The sequence below is a fragment of the Papaver somniferum genome, chromosome 7 (assembly GCF_003573695.1).
Source record: "Papaver somniferum cultivar HN1 chromosome 7, ASM357369v1, whole genome shotgun sequence".
Taxonomy (NCBI): Eukaryota; Viridiplantae; Streptophyta; class Magnoliopsida; order Ranunculales; family Papaveraceae; genus Papaver; species Papaver somniferum.
The window spans coordinates 123,234,458-123,252,997 of NC_039364.1; the positions used below are offsets into that span (position 1 = coordinate 123,234,458).

General features: G+C 35.8%; 2 protein-coding genes across 2 annotated transcripts; one reads left to right on the top strand and one right to left on the bottom strand.

Moving 5' to 3' along the window:
- Positions 1 to 357: 357 nt before the first annotated feature.
- LOC113292951 (NAC domain-containing protein 86-like) lies at positions 358 to 3,056 on the top strand. The gene is made up of 3 exons (XM_026541755.1): positions 358 to 698; positions 1,134 to 1,411; positions 2,612 to 3,056. The coding sequence occupies exons 1-3, from the start codon at positions 542 to 544 to the stop codon at positions 2,906 to 2,908; spliced, it is 732 nt and encodes a 243-aa protein (XP_026397540.1). The 5' UTR covers positions 358 to 541; the 3' UTR covers positions 2,909 to 3,056.
- Positions 3,057 to 6,186: 3,130 nt separating this feature from the next.
- Positions 6,187 to 17,167, bottom strand: LOC113292952 (NAC domain-containing protein 86-like). The gene is made up of 8 exons (XM_026541757.1): positions 17,109 to 17,167; positions 16,879 to 16,937; positions 16,524 to 16,766; positions 13,242 to 13,519; positions 8,085 to 8,456; positions 7,440 to 7,922; positions 7,145 to 7,223; positions 6,187 to 7,023 (listed from the first exon to the last, which is right to left on the bottom strand). The coding sequence occupies exons 3-8, from the start codon at positions 16,678 to 16,680 to the stop codon at positions 6,251 to 6,253; spliced, it is 2,142 nt and encodes a 713-aa protein (XP_026397542.1). The 5' UTR covers positions 16,681 to 16,766; positions 16,879 to 16,937; positions 17,109 to 17,167; the 3' UTR covers positions 6,187 to 6,250.
- Positions 17,168 to 18,540: the final 1,373 nt, after the last annotated feature.

An 18,540-nucleotide genomic window follows, 5' to 3' on the forward strand; every position in this document is an offset into this window, starting at 1 on the left:
ACTAAGGGACCTATGTCCACTTATCCACAGTGCTGCTAGGAGGATTTATTTTCGAATGTAGAAAATGAATTTGCTGTAGAAGGGTGAATAAATGACGGAAGAAAATAAATATTGTAAATTAGTTAAGCAACCAGGTCGAGGCCTCTGACAATGTGTGATATCCATGCATTAATTATCCATGGGCTTGCAGTTAACGATTGTCTGAGAATCAATAAAATCAAAAGCTAAAGTGAAAATTGACTATCAAAGACATCCTACTTTGAATCCTTTTTTTCCCCGTCCATATTTCCTCCCTGGCCTCTATATGATCATCAGTAAATAGTCCCTACTATCTATCAGTATATATGTGTTTTTCTATATGGCTAATACCTCCCTCTCCCTCACTCTCTCTCTCTCAATTACTATGAGCAAGATTGGTAAAACCAACCACTAGCTAGCTAGATCATTCATCAGAATTATTGATCACAATAAATTTCCCTGAGATAATCGACCCGTATCTACCAAGGAATTAGTTTTACTAGCTTCTTGATTAATTAATACAATGGCGCCGGTTGGATTGCCACCAGGTTTTCGGTTCCATCCGACAGACGAAGAGCTTGTAAATTACTATCTGAAAAGAAAAATTCATGGGCTCAAGATTGAACTAGATATAATCCCTGAGGTTGATCTTTACAAATGCGAACCTTGGGAATTAGCAGGTCTTTTCATCATTATTGTTATGTTTTGTCTCAACTCTTTAGTCTTAACATTTATGCATGCACCAAAAAAATAAACGATCCCCTCTCCTGATCAGTATCAATTGATTTTTCCATTTCCTTCAAAATAATTGCACTGTTTTTTCTTCTTCTCATTTTAGTTCAACAATTGATATGCTTACAACATACTTAGTTATTTTCTCACCGTTATTCCTCGTAGTATGTATTAAAAAATCACCAGCGACGGATCTCTCATAAATGGTATGGTACATTATAAAATGTCCCATGCACCATAAACGTTCCTTCAATGATCTTGCGCGCTTTAGCTTAATTTGTTCGTTCAGGAATAGATTGAGCTTTAATTTTGAGAGCTGATAATTTTGTTTGTACACTTTTTCTTTGACATGTCTTGGTTTTGTTTGATCATGAATATTGCAGAGAAGTCATTCTTGCCTAGTAGAGATCCAGAATGGTATTTTTTTGGACCTCGAGATCGTAAATATCCTAATGGGTTCAGGACAAACAGGGCAACTCGAGCGGGATACTGGAAATCAACAGGGAAAGATAGAAGAGTTAGTAGTCAAAATCGAGCCATTGGAATGAAGAAGACATTGGTGTACTACAGAGGAAGAGCTCCTCAAGGTATCAGGACAGATTGGGTCATGCATGAATATCGCCTTGACGACAAGGATTGCGAAGATACTCTAGGGATTCAGGTTCCTTCGTTTCCATCTTATTATCTAGCAAATATTTCTAATCAAAGCCATTCAATCCTCATATTACATACCTAAAAAATTATGATCATATTCTTAGTTAAAATTTGACGTAATGTAGTCTATTTATAATGGTTTTAATAAGATTCTTTTTTTTTTTTTTTGAAAAAAATAATGGTTTTAAGGTAATCAATATCTTCACGTATAAAAACCAATGCAAAGATTGAATGGCATAAACTTCTTCAACGATCGTCAAGTGATGAAACAATTAATTAATTAATTATTTTTGTTTCATGTCATCAATGAATCAAATCAAGTTTGGTTAAAAAAGACATAAAATTGACCTAGATTCAACATTCTCATAATTTGATGAACTAACTTTATTTTATTTTGATCATTTCTTCTTTTCCTTTTTTATTTTCTACATGAAAAAAGGGTTTGGAAATTTCCCCTAGAAAGAACTTTGGGAGGTAAAATTGAAGGAGTGTGTAGTATACACAATCTGTAATATGGAAAGACCCCTTTAACAACATAAATAGTAAATCATCAATTTAAGGGGCAAGAAGAAGAATTAACGTGCATGGAAAGTTAGGGCTTTATTAGTTAATTAGTTAGATATATTCTTTGCTTGGACTGGCTTAGTTAGATCTCTACGTGAACCTTACTTTGTCTCTTCTGTTCCTATTAAATAATTGGGTTCTATTCATTCCACATGAGACAAAAGGACCGCTCTCTATCTGTAGATCTCTTTCTCTGTTGTTCATTCAATAACATGCACTGTTATTGACTGATTTGTGACCAACAGATAATCGTATGTTATCCATCAAACCATTACCTTTTACATGGTTTGATAGATGGTGTCGGTTTAATCTGCTTTTCACTTTATTCCTCCCATAATCCTCCAAGTCACATTATATTTTATGTCCATATGCACTTTATTCCCCAAAATTTCCTCTACACATCAAACACTACTTTTAGCACTTTAGTTCACTACCAATTTTTAATCTCATCACTCATGAAAATAATTCTGCATATCCTGTTGAGCTGTATATATGATATATCCTTTCTGTAAAGTTTCTAATTTGTGGATAGCTTGGTAGAGAAATACACTATGTAATAATCTGAGTCAGTTTTTCTTAATTTATTTTTACTGTGTATATTTTTGACCTCTCGTATTACTAATTCTGCTTCCTTGATTTGTAGGATTCTTACGCGTTATGTCGTGTGTTCAAGAAAAACGGGGTATGCACTGAAGTAACAGAAGATCAAGGTGGCCAATGTAGTATACCATTTGTTGAAAGTGCTCAGATGCTAAGTAGCAATGACTATGAAACTATGTCACCGGACGTGCCAATTGGATCATCGCCATGCATGGACGAAGTCGAAAATGATAAAGATGATTCATGGATGCAATTCATAACAGAGGATGCGTGGGATGCCTCATCTAATCCTACTTTAAGTGGGGAAGATGCAACATCGTGTATCGGATTCACAAGCTAAATATGTATACAGTTCATATCTATCCATTGGCTAATTGATTCCGGCTCGTGGTACTGTGGCATTTCTAACAATAAGAGACATTAGTATTCTCGGGGGTTTATAACAAGGTTTTTATATAATTCTAAAGAAAAAATACAAAAAAAAAAAAGAACAATTTATGTGTATGAAATTCTATGTAACTCCTTTAGAGAGCAGATTATGATGTTATCTCTGCTTGGGAGGTCGTTTTGTCAGGGTCAGGAGAGTGGGGTCTCTGTAAAATGAGAGATCTTATATTAATTATGGGTGTAATTTGTGGAATAAGTACTAAGACCAGAGGTTTTTACTGCCGGTGCATTATATGACGCAGTATTGTAATTTCATATCTACCGATGCATGGTTCAACATGGGGAATTTTTCGGATATACCTGTTATTTTTGGAAATCACTTAGGTATCTCGATATATATAGGATTTTCCATCCAATAGACGTTGTAACATCCACCAGTTCCACAGTAACCAAAAAAACCAATCTCAAGTTTTAAATTCAAAAATTTATTAACACACTGTGGATTGAACTCCCTATTTTATTTTATTTTATTTTATTTTTTATAAGAAATTTTCATTAAGCAAAATCAGAATTACATGTATGTGTATAATTTTTTTTGAGGGGAGAGGCTACACCTCTTAATTTTATTGATATAGGAATTTGTTCAAAAAAGTTCTCAGAATTACATGTATGTAAAAGAGATTGAACTCCCTAAGAACTCCCACTTATATTAACAGATGTTTTACTGGGTATCATGGCATTCACTGCAGGATTCATCATTTTCCAAAAGAATTCGTCATTTTTCTTGGTGTGTATCGTTTTTAGAGAGTTTTTCTCACGACCTAACTAGCGTTACTCTTTTAATTGTAGTTTGATCGGGGATTAAAAAACGGGGAATACTATCTCAAGGCCTAGTAAAATGTGTAACCAACCAAAAACTAATGGCAAGTATCTAAAACAAAACACTCAACATACACAAGTCTTGAAGGAACTTTGGAGGAACATATTTACGGACGACCTTCTAATTGACCTAACCATGAATTCAACGAGGGAAAATACACAGATCAAATCAGTGCCATTGAGAGCGGAACCAAAACCATTACATGTACTATCTTGGTTACATTGTAGTTATGTCTCTGTTAATATATATATATATATATATATAAAAGAAGTGGTGTGTGTAGTCTTACAAATCTGACCATCGATTTCGTCATCCCACGATGGAGATTGATTGGTTATATGTCCTATATAGACGTCCGTCCGATCCTTTGGCTTCCTAATAAAAATATGATTCTAAAGATTATTTAACGGCGTCGGATGCTTGGATTTCTTAATTTGACTGCAGCGTCGGATTTCCTAATTTGACTAAGTTTTTGTTAATATAGGCTAACACTAAGTAGATGTATTTATAGAACATAAGAGCATCATTCTTTAACGGTTTCACCAACAGATGGTCTTCTATCTATAGTTCTTCCCCTCCATTAACGACTTCTAATTCTTAACTTCGTCTCTTTATATCATAATAATACTGAGTTATTAATACTAAGTTATTATTATGGATGATTTAAAGGATGGATACGGTGAAATAAAAGAAAACAGAGATGATGATTCAAAAAAAAAATGGTCTAAAGAGGAAAGGAGAAGAAAGAAAACCTAATAGAGGAAGAGGAGTGAATTGGGTAAGAGGTTTTATGTTTAATGCAACCAAATATCTCCTTACTAATACATCTTCACGGAAAACATATGACTAAGGGTCTGTTTGGCTTATGTTTGGTGGATGACCCTCCATGAAGATTATTCGTATACACCAGATATACTCTGGTCCATCGAACGTTCAATCATCCAATAAGCATAATGATTTGTACCATAAATTTCTCAAAAAAATTTAAGTTAGCCTCAACTAATCTAAAAGCTATTTTTAAAAAACAAATAAAATAAAAAACATGATAAAGATTAAAGAAGTGGTGTGTGTGTAGCCTTACAAATCCGACCATCGATTTCGTCATCCCACGATGGAGATTGATCGGTTATATGTCCTATATAGACGTCCGTCCGATCCCTTGGCTTCCTAATAAAAATATGATTCTAAAGATTATTTAACGGCGTCGGATGCTTGGATTTCTTAATTTGACTGCAGCGTCGGATTTCCTAATTTGACTAATTTTTCGTTAATATAGGCTAACACTAAGTAGATGTATTTATAGAACAGAAGAGCATCATTCTTTAACGGTTTCACCAACAGATGGTCTTCTATCTATAGTTCTTCCCCTCCATTAACGACTTCTAATTCTTAACTTCGTCTCTCTATATCATAATAATATTGAGTTATTAATACTAAGTTATTATCATGGATGATTTAAAAGATGGATACGGTGAAATAAAAGAAAACAGATCTGATGATTCAAAAAAAAATTGGTCTAAAGAGGAAAGGAGAAGAAAGAAAATCTAATAGAGGAAGAGGAGTGAATTGGGTAAGAGGTTTTATGTTTAATGCAACCAAATATCTCCTTACTAATACATCTTCACGGAAAACATATGGCCAAGGGTCTGTTTGGCTTATGTTTGGTGGATGACCCTCCATGAAGATTATTCGTATACACCAGATATACTCTGGTCCATCGAACGTTCAATCATCCAATAAGCATAATGATTTGTGCCATAACTTTCTCAAGAAAATTTAAGTTAGCCTCAACTAATCTAAAAGCTATTTTTAAAAAACAAATAAAATAAAAAACATGGTAAAGATTTATGTGCGAGATTTAAGTGTCACAACCCCGACCAACAAAACATTAGGGAATGTTTAAGGGCCACGGTCGGGGTTGTAAGCCCCGACTAATTTGACCTGACCAACAAAATACTATAATATTCTCAAGGGACCACGGCCCCGGCTAATTTGACCCGATCAACAAAATACTATGGTATCCTCAAGGGACCACGGCCGGGGCTGTAAGCCCCGGCTAATTTGACACAACCACAAATATTAGGAACGCAAGTCCGAACTAACTTATAAACTCGATGTTTGACCGTTATAATCTAATTAGTTTTGCGAATGACTAAAAAAGATTTTGGTAGAATACGGACCAGCCGATCAAACAACAAAACGAAAACGAAAAAGGTTGAGCCCCGGCCGTAGGCCGGGGTGATACCTAGTATATATATATATATCAATGAAGCAATATTACAGTTAAGGGTTATACACAAAGACATATAACATCCTTCATCTTGATATGGATGGATACGAAGTGCCTTTTCCTATGTATGTGTATAGTACAATATGTAACAAAGAAGTGATGAAATCCTTAGTAGTAATATGCTGTCAAGGGAAACATGTCGTATGATGAAACCCTAATGCAATGATAGCTAAAGCAGTTGCAAAGAAGGACCATATCTTGTTAAAAAGTACACTTGCATTGTATCCTTCCCCAACGTCAGTAACGCAAACACCACTCTTCTGATCATCAGTACTGTTACATGAATTATAATGACTACTTCCAACCGTTAGTGTCATGACCTTCTCTCTCTGTCGAAGACTACTGCAGTATTCTTGCTCATCATCTCTATTTTGGATCACAAGTTTGCAACTGGTTGAAAACTCATCTCTCAACATTGTTGCATTATTGGCCTGATGTTCCTCATACATACAAGTTGTCAATAGAAGTGCACCTATATGGATGACAACTTTCATTGATATGGATAATAAGTTAGAAAACGTGCATGTCGGTTTAGCTGAATCTTGGGTTAACCCCATGACCTTAGAATTCCCAAAATTAGATGATGAACTTCGATTTTTAACTCTTGTCGAGATGTTCGCTTTTGGTTTCATAATTGGGAAATTATGCGACGTTACCTGATTAAGATGAACCGTAACAGTCTTGGAGGGCTCCATCTGATGATAGAATGTATCAGCTACCTGATGACTTGAAACAAACATTCCATGCTTAAATTCAATTTTCTCGTAAACTTCAAAAGTTGGCATACTCAAAAAATCATCCGTTGTCCCCCTTTCCGAAGTGATTCCATTATTTTCAGGATTCGAGAAATCATTTGAGTTCTCTTCCTTACATTGGTCGAAGTTATTATTAGTATCTACTGGAAAATAAGGCTAATAATTAATTTGTCAAAATCAAATTTTAAATAGAATTTGTTCAATAAACACAAAAATAATAATTAATTAAGATGAAAGAAGAGACGTATAGTCATGAAAACTAACCTATCACGTCTTCTCCCTCTCTTCTTTGGAAACCGGAGACATTCTCAATTGGAACCATCTTGTGTTCTTCCAGCATTGTCTGATCAGATCAATCATCAAAATACTTATATATGAATAGACTTAGAAAACTTGTCTAAGAAACCAAAATATGAATATCGGATGAATTTTTAATTAAAGTCATGATCGCGCGGTAAAATCAGAGTTAATTTAATTTGCTTATATATTTTCAAAGATCACATACAAATAACATAGAAAGGAAAATTTAAAGAGTTTTCAAGGCCTTAGTTAGTCATACCTTCTCGAGATCTTTGGGTGACATTCCAACCCCTCTCAGATTTTCTACCATCCTACTGTCAGTCTTACTGTCAGTCTTGAATTCTTCCTCTAAATCGTTGATATCAATAAACCTACCGCGTTCTACTCCCCAAGGCTTATATATGGCTATGGAGGAACTTATATCACCGACTAAGCAATGATCTTGATCTATTTGTCCTATTTCCGGTAAAGACATGACAAACTCATCCAAGTAACTAGAATAATTGCCAGCCCATGTTTCTTGATAACTATTTGGTCCGTTTATCAATTCTTGAGATGCATTAGCAACTGAAAGTATCTCTTGTAAAATATCTGGTCCAGTGGTGTTTTGCCTATATGGTACCGCGCATTGTTGTTGCTGCGATTTTGAGTCTGTGAAGTCGAATTCGGGGAAGTCATCCACTTGCAATGGAGGCAATGATAGTCTATGCTGTAATCTTGTGCACTCTAACGCTACATCAACCTGCAATTTAAGCCCAAGTCGATATCCTATGGTTATAATTATATATTTCATGCATGTGGCTAACCAACTATCAAGCTGACGGGTTATGATACATATATAAACTAAAACCAAACTAGAATACAATAAATTTGATATATCTAGGATTATGCATGGAGCTTATACCTTTGATGGAAGATAGGGCATTTGCCCGTGGTTAGCAAATCCTGGGGTTGTGGCTCCAAATCCATCGTCTCCCAAATACTGCATCCATTTACCATCTCTAGACAAGCCATCAAAATCGAATGATGATGATGTTGACATTCCTCGAGCCACATTTTGTGAGCATGTTTCTGATGGAAAAGGATAACCAGAGCTCTCGAAATCTGAAGCCCTTCCTTCTGAGGACAATTCAATGGTAGATGAATGAGCATGCTGATGGTTAGATGTCCACTGTTGGTTATAATTAGGGTTGACACTTCGAGAAGTAGTGTATTGCTCCCCTGTTTTAGGTCCTACTGCACTCTTCTTAAATATACGACACAAAGCGTAGGCATCCTGATATTTACAGTGAAATATTAGTGTTGTCAGTGACGGTACGTAGTTGCTATTGAGAGTGTTATATATGGGTTTTGTTCTATATATATAGAGAGAGAGTTGGTTAAACTTCAACATAGAAGTCACTAACAAGCTGGTTAGGACAAGATTAGGAAATTGATGTAATCCTAAGGGAATTAGAAGTCATCTAGTTCTAAGAAAAGGAAAGACATGTAATAAGGTAATAGGACTAAGAAAAGGAATTCATTGATCATATGAGCAAGATTAGAGCTTGTGTTTAGTTTTGAAAGATTTTCTAAACATCAATAAAGAGAGTTGTCTTTATATAAGCTAAGTTTCATCTTGCAGTTGTCATTTAATTGGTATCAGAGCTTGTTTCTGAGCCATGGAAAACAAAACCACCATTGTGGGTGCAAAACAATTCACGCTACTATCAATACAAGTTCCAATCCTCAACGCCACAAACTACACAGTATGGGCCATGAGAATGAAGGTACTGATGAAAATCTACAAAGTTTGGGAAACAATTGATCCTGGTACATTGGACCCAGACAAAAACAATGTTGTCATTGGATTACTCTTTCAAGCAATACCAGAATGTCTTGTTCTACAAGTTGGTGAACATGAAACTTCAAAGAAAATTTGGGATGCAATAAAGGCACGTAATCTCGGAGATGATCGAGTTAAAGAAGCCCGTCTGCAAACCTTAATGTCTGAATTTGAAAGAGTGAAGATGAAAGACACTGATACTATTGATAGCTTTTCAGGAAAGCTATCAGAGATAGCCTCAAAAGCTGCGTCACTTGGACAATCCATTGATGAAGATAAACTGGTAAAGAAGTTTGTCAATAGTTTACCAAGATCCAAGTATATTCATATCATAGCTTCTCTCGAACAAGTCTTAGATTTAAAGAAGACTAGCTATGAAGATATAATTGGAAGATTGAAAGCATATGAAGAAAGAATCCTTGATGAAGAAAACAATGTAGAAACTCAAGGAAAACTCTTGTACACAAACTCTTACCAACAAAACTCTGCGACAAGAGGAAGAGGTCGTGGAAGAGGTGGTAGAGGAAATAGAGGCCGAGGAAGGGGAGGAAGGTTTAACTCACAAGATAGAACAACAAGTCAGAATGATCAAAACCAAGGGAAGGAAAACAAGGATAGATCAAACATTATTTGTTACAGATGTGACAAACCAGGACACTTCTCCTCTGTATGCCCTGAAAGAATACAAAAGATGGAAGAAACATACAAGAATGAAACAAGGGAAGCAGATACAGCTTTTTTCATGCACGAAGTTGTATTCTTAAACGAAGGGAAACTAATACCAAAGAACTACAAATCAAAGGATGGAGAAGAAGGAATCTGGTATTTAGATAATGGAGCCAGCAATCACATGACTGGTAAGAGACACTACTTTTCTGAACTCAATGAGAAAATCAAAGGACAAGTGAAGTTTGGGGATGGATCTTGTGTAGAAATTGAAGAGAAAAGATCAATTCTATTTTAGAGAAAGACCGGAGAACAGAAGCTTGTCACAAACATCTACTTCATCCCAAACTTACAAAGCAACATTCTAAGTTTAGGACAAGCTACAGAAGTTGGATGTGATGTTAGAATGCGACAAGATTATCTAACAGTTCATGACCCAAGTGGAAGACTTTTAGTTAGAGTCTCACGTTCACAGAATAGACTCTACAAGATAAGTCTCATGATTGGAAGGCCATTATGTCTGAATATGAGACTGGAAGATCATACATGGAAGTGGCATGCAAGATTAGGACACATAAGCTTTAGAACTTTAAAGGCAATGTCTCAGAACAAGATGGTTCGAGGGCTACAACAGATAAACGACGAATCAAGAATCTGTGAATCATGTTTAGTTGGGAAACAAACGCGTCAAGGTTTTCCAAAAGCAACAACATTCAGAGCCTCAAAGCCTTTAGAGCTTCTTCATGCTGATTTATGTGGTCATATTACACCACAAACCCTTGCAAATAACAAATACATATTTGTTATTATAGATGACTTCTCAAGATATATGTGGTCTATTCTTATGAAAGAAAAGAGTGAAGCATTTGACAGATTCAAAGCTTTCAGAAATCTAATAGAAAAAGAGTTAAAAGAGGAGGTCAAAATGCTTAGAACAGACATGGGAGGAGAATTCACATCAGTAGAGTTCAACAAATATTATGAGTTAAATGGAATCAAAAGGAAACTCACAACACCATATACACCACAACAAAACGGAGTGGTGGAGAGGAGAAACAGGACTCTAATGGAGATGACAAGAAGTTCTTTAAAGGCCATGCAGGTACCTAATTATCTATGGGGAGAAGCTGTACGACACTCCACATACCTAATAAAAAGGATACCTACGAAAGCTCTGAAAGACATGACTCCATATGAAAGTTTGCGAAAGAGAAAACCAAACATAGATCATTTAAGAGTGTTTGGTTGCAAAACATACGCAAAAGTTGATTCTGCAACTTTTAAGAAACTGGATGATCGATCTCAGACTCTTGTGAATCTAGGAATTGAGCCTGGATCCAAAGCTTACAGATTATTCAATCCAACAACGAAAAGAGTGATAGTGAGTCGAGATGTGGTATTCGATGAAAAAGCAAACTGGAACTGGAAAGAAACTAATGATGGACCAAGTAGGGATCCGGGAATGTTTCACATGAGATGGGGACAAGTAACTGATGAAGGCGAAGGACCCATAATCATCAATACCAATGGAAACAATGATGTTAATCAAGAAGAAGAAGAGAATAATGAAAACACTGAGAATAACGAAGAAGTAGAAGAAGAAGAAGAAGAAGAAGAGATCGATGAAATAACTCAACCCATTCCACTGTGAAAATCAACAAGACAGATACAAAAGCCACAGTATCTGGAGGATTATGTTCTTCAAGCTGCAGAAGAATGTGAGATAATGCTACTTTCTGTTAATGATGAACCAAGGAATTTTCAGGAAGCAAAGGTCTCGACTAAATGGACACAAGCATGTAGAGAAGAAATTATTTCAATCAACAGAAACAAGACTTGGTTTCTAGTTGATAAGCCAGGTGGGGTAAAAGTGATTGGTCGTAAGTGGATCTTCAAAATAAAACGGAATGCTGATGGTACTGTCAACAAATATAAGGCAAGACTTGTAGCTAAGGGATACGTTCAAGAATCAGGCATAGACTTTGATGAAGTTTTCTCACCAGTTGCTAGACTAGAGACAATTCGTCTCTTAATAGCAGAAGTAGCATCAAACTCATGGGAAATTCACCACTTAGACGTTCAGACAGCATTCTTACATGGTAAATTGCGAGAAGATATGTATGTTGAACAACCAGAAGGTTTTGAAGTAAAAGGACAAGAGCATAAGGTTTATAAGTTATCAAAAGCTCTATATGGTCTAAGACAAGCTCCTCGAGCCTGGAATACAAAGTTAGATCAAATCTTAAGAGAAATCAGATTTGTTAAGTGCTCTAAAGAAACATCAATATACATAAGAGAAGAAAAGGGAACGCTTCTTGTGATTGCAGTCTATGTAGATGATCTATTTTTGACTGGCAACTCCCTTAAGGTGATCAATGAGTTCAAGAGAGAAATGTAATCAAAGTTTGAGATGTCAGACCTCGGAAAACTCACTTACTACCTTGGCATAGAAGTCCATCAAGGAGTAGATGGGATTCAGATTAAACAAGAAGCTTATGCAAGGAGAATTCTGAAAGAAGCAGGACTTGAAACTTGTAATCCAACTAAGATACCAATGGAGTTTGGACTTAAAGTTTCAAAGGCACAAGAAGAAGCTGAGATTGATTCAACGAGTTATGTAAGAAATGTTGGATGCCTTAGATACTTGTTACACACAAGACCAGACTTGGATTTCTCTATGGGAGTAGCAAGCCGTTATATGCAGAATCCACACAAGTCTCATGGTGATGTAATAAAGCAGATATTGAGATATCTAAGAGGAACAATCATCTATAGATTGAAGTATGGTCGAGGAGGATCAAAAGGAATTGTTGGGTATAGTGACAGCAGTCATAATATTGACCAAGACGATGGAAGGAGTACGACAGGTCATATCTTCTACCTAGGAGATGCACCTATCACATGGTGCTCACAGAAGCAAGACACAGTAGCTCTGTCATCATGCGAAGCTGAGTTCATGGCTGCAACAGAAGCAGCTAAACAATCAATATGGCTTCAAGAACTGTTGGGTGAAATCAAAGGAAGAGAACCTGAAAAAGTTCTCATCAAGATTGATAATAAGTCTGCAATTTCACTCACTAAAAAATCCAGTGTTTCATGGGAAGAAGAAACACATTCACAAAAGGTATCATTTCATACGAGAATGTATCGAGAAGGAGATCATCAACGTTGAACACATACCAGGAACTGAGCAGAAAGCAGATATATTGACAAAGGCATTAGCTCGGATCAAGTTTGAAGAAATGAGACAATTGATTGGAGTACAAGATATGTCACGGGTAAGGTTGAAGCTTAAGGGGAGAATGTTGGTTAAACTTCAACATAGAAGTCACTAACAAGCTGGTTAGGACAAGATTAGGAAATTGATGTAATCCTAAGGGAATTAGAAGTCATCTAGTTCTAAGAAAAGGAAGACATGTAATAAGGTAATAGGACTAGGAAAAGGAATTCATTGATCATATGAGCAAGATTAGAGCTTGTGTTTAGTTTTGAGAGATTTTCTAAACATCAATAAAGAGAGTTGACTTTATATAAGCTAAGTTTCATCTTGCAGTTGCCATTAGAGAGAACCTGTAGCCCCGAGGCAGTTTCACATTCTCTCTCATCGAGTCGATATTCATGCATAACCCAATCAGTCCTGGTACCATGAGGTGCCCTTCCTCTATAGTAGACCAAGGTTTTCTTCATCCCCACTGCACGCGTTTTGGAATTGACTTTTCGATCTTTACCAGTGGCTTTCCAATAACCAGCTTGAGTTGCTCTGTTAGTTCGAGACCCATTAGGGTACTTCCGATCTCGAGGGCTAAAAAAGTACCACTCAAGATCTTTGCTTGGCAAGAATGACTTCTCTGTAACAACATTACAAAATCATCAAAACTTTAACTAATAATGGCCAACAACTGAAATAATAGAATGTGGTTGAGGATAAACGAACAAGTTTTCCTTACAAACATTGTTTAGGGTGAGTCAATCAAGTCATTAGTAAAGTCTAAATTAATCAAATTACTTTTGATGTAATTTAATCAGTTAATAACATTATCATGTGGATTTTCTTTCCTAGCTAGGAAATTTATTACTGTTTAAATGAATCATATACATATAATTTACTGCGGACAAAATCTTCAAATCCTAGAAAAAAGCTGAAAAGCTAGTTTGTAAACACATAGATTATGTAATGTAGAACAAATCTCTGGAACACTATGCAATCCGCGGGTTATTTTGTTTTTGGTACTCACATTTTGTCCAACTTTTGAGTTTGGTCTAACATTTGTCCAGCTTGGCGTTTGGTACTTGAAATAGACGTTGACCCGCATTGACTCAGTTATATATTGACTTCTGTTAAGTAATTAATAAATAATTTTTAATAAAATGATAAAAATGTAATTATTTGAAAACTTTACTATCTTATCCTTCACTTTCCTAAAATTTACATTAGATCCAACGGTTTTAATAAACCCATTTAGCCTACGGTAGTGATCTATTTTTTTTTTCATTTTTTTCTCGTTTCTCTTTTTATCTCGCCTCTCTTTTTATCCGCCTCCACTGTTAGCTGGTTAATTACTTCATATCAAAAACAGAGTAAAGTAATTTCAAAAACCAAAATGAAACTCAAGTAAGGGCAATGGTAAGTTTCATGAGATTTGATAGTTCTTAAAAATGGTTTTTATATTTCCCGTTTTTGCACAGTTAAATTGATAGATTGTTTATGTTATTGTTAGAGATAAAGCCATAGGAAATCATAAGGGTTTTCTTTTCTTGCGTATGAAAATCACATAAGTATAAATTTTTTTGGTCTAAAATCATTTGATTTGGATGTCGAATCACTTGAAATTTTATGCGTTGGGAGTTGAAATTTTAGGTTTTGATTTTTGATTTGGGGATCTTGGATGTGTTAATCGATTTCCTAAAACTCATGAAACGATTGTGAAATGGGTGATGGTGGGAATTGCTGGGAATAATTTGGTAGTGATTCTATTAATGGAGGCGATGATGATATTCTATTGAAGATTGCAGCTGAAATTTATTATGTTCGGAGATGAGAAATGGTGGACTTTGCTGTTGAAATGAAGGGATGAGTTTCCATTGTTGGTGATGTTCGATGTGGTTGCTGATGATTTCAGACAATAATTGAAGCTATTGAGTTGCAATGGAATGGTGTTTGCTGTAGATAAGTTACAGGTGCAGTCAAGCCATGGTTGATTACAATGGCTTTGAAGATCAAAAGAAGATTGATAGTGGTGATGTTGTTGCAATCTTGGAATTGAAGCTGAAATTGAAGAAAAAAGTGGAACTGATGTTGTTACTCTTGGTGCAGCGAGGAATTATAGAATAGAAGTATTGTAATAGTGCTGCCAAAGATAAAATCAGTAGAGTTTGATGCTCAAGGTTGGGAAGAATGGTTCGTTGATGCAATGGATCTTACTGTTGCGACTGGAGATTAATGGTTTGAGGCAGGGCTGCAACTGGTTTTGGCTTGGGTCTGTGATGCACAACGGTTGTGCTGGTGATGGTGAAGGCACTGGTGGTGAATTCACCTGAGGCCGTGTAGAAGTTTTAGATGGTTCTGGTGGTAGTGATGGGATGGCAAGAGCCGAAGGAAACATCATGTGAAAAACTCTAGACCCTTTTGGTTAAAATTTAAGGGTATAATAGTAAATTTGGTCAATAATTAGATTTTATATTAATTTTTAATAAATGCTAAACAGAAGTCAAGAGTCAATGCGGGTCAACGTTTTTTCCAAATACCAAACACCAAATTGGACAAATGTTAGACCAAACTCAAAAGTCGGACAAAACTTGAGTACCAAAAACAAAATAACCCCAACCCCCAGCTTTTGTTGCTTTCGTGACCTCTTTATATTTATATATACCTTATCCTCTATCCCTATCACTCTAGAATCTCCGTCTTTAATTTATCTTTGAGCCTACTAATTTTGACACACTTTTTCGTAAGCTAACAGATTTTGAGTTGAGGGCCCATATCAATGATCATATATCAATCCCAAGTGATTGTGCTTTCTATATTCCTAGTAATGATGCATGTAACTACATATGTCTGGGTGTCTTCTTAAATTTATTTTGAAGAGTAATGCGAACTCAGCTTTTTATAATTTTATTTGTACGTTTGTGATTTCTTTGTTGCATTAATTACATTCTAGAAGAAAAAAGAAAAGCTTCCAATCTCATACCCTGAAATTGATTTATATTAGAAAATTTGTTATAAGATTCTAGCCGTTTAAAATTTAGATCATCGACTGCGTGAACTTTAGGGTTGATGAAATCCGCGTGTCGATGACACAAGATCTACCGTAAAATAAAATGCAAGCTAATCAAAACAGAATAACTAAAAGGAAACAAAGAAAGCAGTGTAGTATGTAACACAAGGAGAAAAGAAATATTTAGAAATAGAAGGATCAAATGGCCCTTTAGTTAGGGAGGTCTATTTTAAGTTTTCTCACATTATAAAGAACTTTCAATTAAGGACTAGAACTAACTTTTAAGTCAAATATCAAAATTAATTTGCTTGCACTTAATTGCCTCCAAACTTTCAAAGCAAGTGAAAGTACACCCATATATATAAGGTTTAAATTATTAATAATATAGATATAGATGCTAGTGTATTCCTTTATCTTTTTTGTTTTCTTCATACAGAGCAAACATCTAATATAGACATGGATAAATTTTCTCATCATCCAATTTGTTTCAGAGTTAAAACATTATTAAGTTTTGTATGTGTACTAATGGTGTACACAGTGCCATTATCAGTTTGTGAAACCTGTTACATATATATGGAGCTAAAAAAAGAGGAGGGAGAAGAAGCATGAAATATTAGTAAGAGAGCGAGTAAATTACCTGGTAACTCCCATGGCTCACATTTGTAGAGATCGACTTCGGGGATGATTTCTAATTCGATTTTCCGCCCATTAATCTTTCTTTTTAGATAATAAGCAACGAGTTCCTCGTCTGTTGGGTGAAATCGGAAACCAGGAGGCAATGATACAGGTGCCATTTAATTATTTGCGCGTGTATCTTGCTTGAATTCAGACCTTCTTCTCTATATGTATGACCTCTATGTATACTAAGAGAATGCTGTACCTGGAAACACGTACGTCTACGGGTGATTATCAAAAGATTCAACACCTTATCAATTAATAAGGATTACCAACAGTACAGTACAGCACTCAACAAGTAATTAACGTACAAATACCTGCAGTTAACAGTTACAAACACCTGCAGTTAACCCACGTACCAAGAGATGGATTAGTTCTGCAATCCAACTATATAAATAAGAAAGTGCTTCTTATATATAAGCTAGAGATAAAGAGGATTAATGGAACTGAAGATATATCTAGATAGTAATACAACGTAAATATATGATATAGTAACACAACGTAAGCTACTAGAACCGATGAGAGAGAGAGAGAGAGAGCTCTATACCTTTGGAGGGAGAAGAAGGTCGTCCAAAACTGAGAGAGGGAATGATCTGGAGAGAGAGAGAGGGATTGGATCAGAGGATGTGATAATTGGAGGGCATATAAGAAGAGACAAAAAGAGAAGAAAGCAAAGCAAACGAGGGTGGCAGCCTAGCCTACCCAGATCCCTTTATCTTTTCTCTTGATCTTCTGATTCTTCTCTTTCCCTCCTGCCTGATATTCTCGCAATCTTCACCTTCAAATATCTCGCTCTAGCTGCTACTCTTCTTCCTGCGCGTTAGATGAAAGATCCCATGCTTAACTATTGCCCTTTCATGAACAAAACTGAGTATCTGGCAAGAAATGATTGGTTACGATTGCCGTTTATTTTCATGAATTATAGTTATAAGACCGGTATAAACCGTTAAAAAGATGGGAACTCCTCTTTGGTTAACAGAATTTCGGCGGCTTTTTTTTTCCAACGCCGATTATCCTTGTGTAACTGCCGATTAGCTTAATTTATTTACTTTTCGCATTTTTTGCATGGACCAAATCCCAAAATACCGTCATAGGTACTCAAAGATTTACCTACACCATTTTATGCCGACTTCTTGTACGTCATACATTCTAGATACGCGGCTAGTATCAAAATCGTTGTTGGAATTAATTTTTAAGGTGTGTTACTGATATATCAAGTTTCAAATTCATGAAGAAAATAAAAAAATCCGAAATTTATGACATTTTAATAGCCGTTGTCATATGTGTATAACCTGTCTTAGGACATTCGGGTAGGACCTGTTGGAAATTTTGGGTTAAACAAGAGGATGAAAACAGAAATAGAAAATGGTGTACCCCTGACTTCAAGGCTCTTTCGATTATTTTAGACAATAATTCGACCTTTCCCAATAAATTTGGCGAGTACAAACGGTCTCTCGAATTATGCCTTCAGGATTCAATGAACCCCTAACACCGTAATCGAATTCAAGGATTGTACTTCCTTGACCCGACCAAAAATCACACTGTATAAGGTTCTGATGATGCTTTTTAGAGAAGAAGAAAACAGATTGTTTTTGATGTATTGGAATGGGAGAACATCTTCGCTACTTATAGTGATATTCATGCCTGTTGGTAGTGTCGTTTCATCACCAACAGACGCTTCCAAAAGCCATTAATGGTGGCTTATGGGAAGAGACGCGTCTGTTCAATTTTGAATGGAAACTTCTAGGTTTTACAAAGTAAAACCAGAAAAAAAAATTCCACGAGACGCTGTCTCGGACTCTGCTAGGGGGCGTTGCCCCCTAAACCCCCACGACCTGACCGGTCAGGTCGATCACCGTATAACTCTGCGTAGCGGCAAACCTTGAAAATATCCAACAGGACCTCCATCACAAAATAAGAAGACATTTTGCAGGACTGATTATCTAAAAAAATTGTCATTTTCTGATCAGCTTTTAATT

What these genes read in the sequence shown, in the direction of transcription:
- LOC113292952 (XM_026541757.1), bottom strand. Translation starts at nt 16,680, where the DNA reads ATGGCACCTGTATCATTGCCTCCTGGTTTCCGATTTCACCCAACAGAC. An exon ending in AAACTGCCTCGGGGCTACAG is followed by an intron (nt 8,457 to 13,241) that starts GTTCTCTCTAAT and finishes TGTAAATATCAG; the next exon opens with GATGCCTACGCTTTGTGTCG. An exon ending in CACCCAAAGATCTCGAGAAG is followed by an intron (nt 7,224 to 7,439) that starts GTATGACTAACT and finishes TGATCTGATCAG; the next exon opens with ACAATGCTGGAAGAACACAA.
- LOC113292951 (XM_026541755.1), top strand. Translation starts at nt 542, where the DNA reads ATGGCGCCGGTTGGATTGCCACCAGGTTTTCGGTTCCATCCGACAGAC. An exon ending in CGAACCTTGGGAATTAGCAG is followed by an intron (nt 699 to 1,133) that starts GTCTTTTCATCA and finishes TGAATATTGCAG; the next exon opens with AGAAGTCATTCTTGCCTAGT. An exon ending in AAGATACTCTAGGGATTCAG is followed by an intron (nt 1,412 to 2,611) that starts GTTCCTTCGTTT and finishes CTTGATTTGTAG; the next exon opens with GATTCTTACGCGTTATGTCG.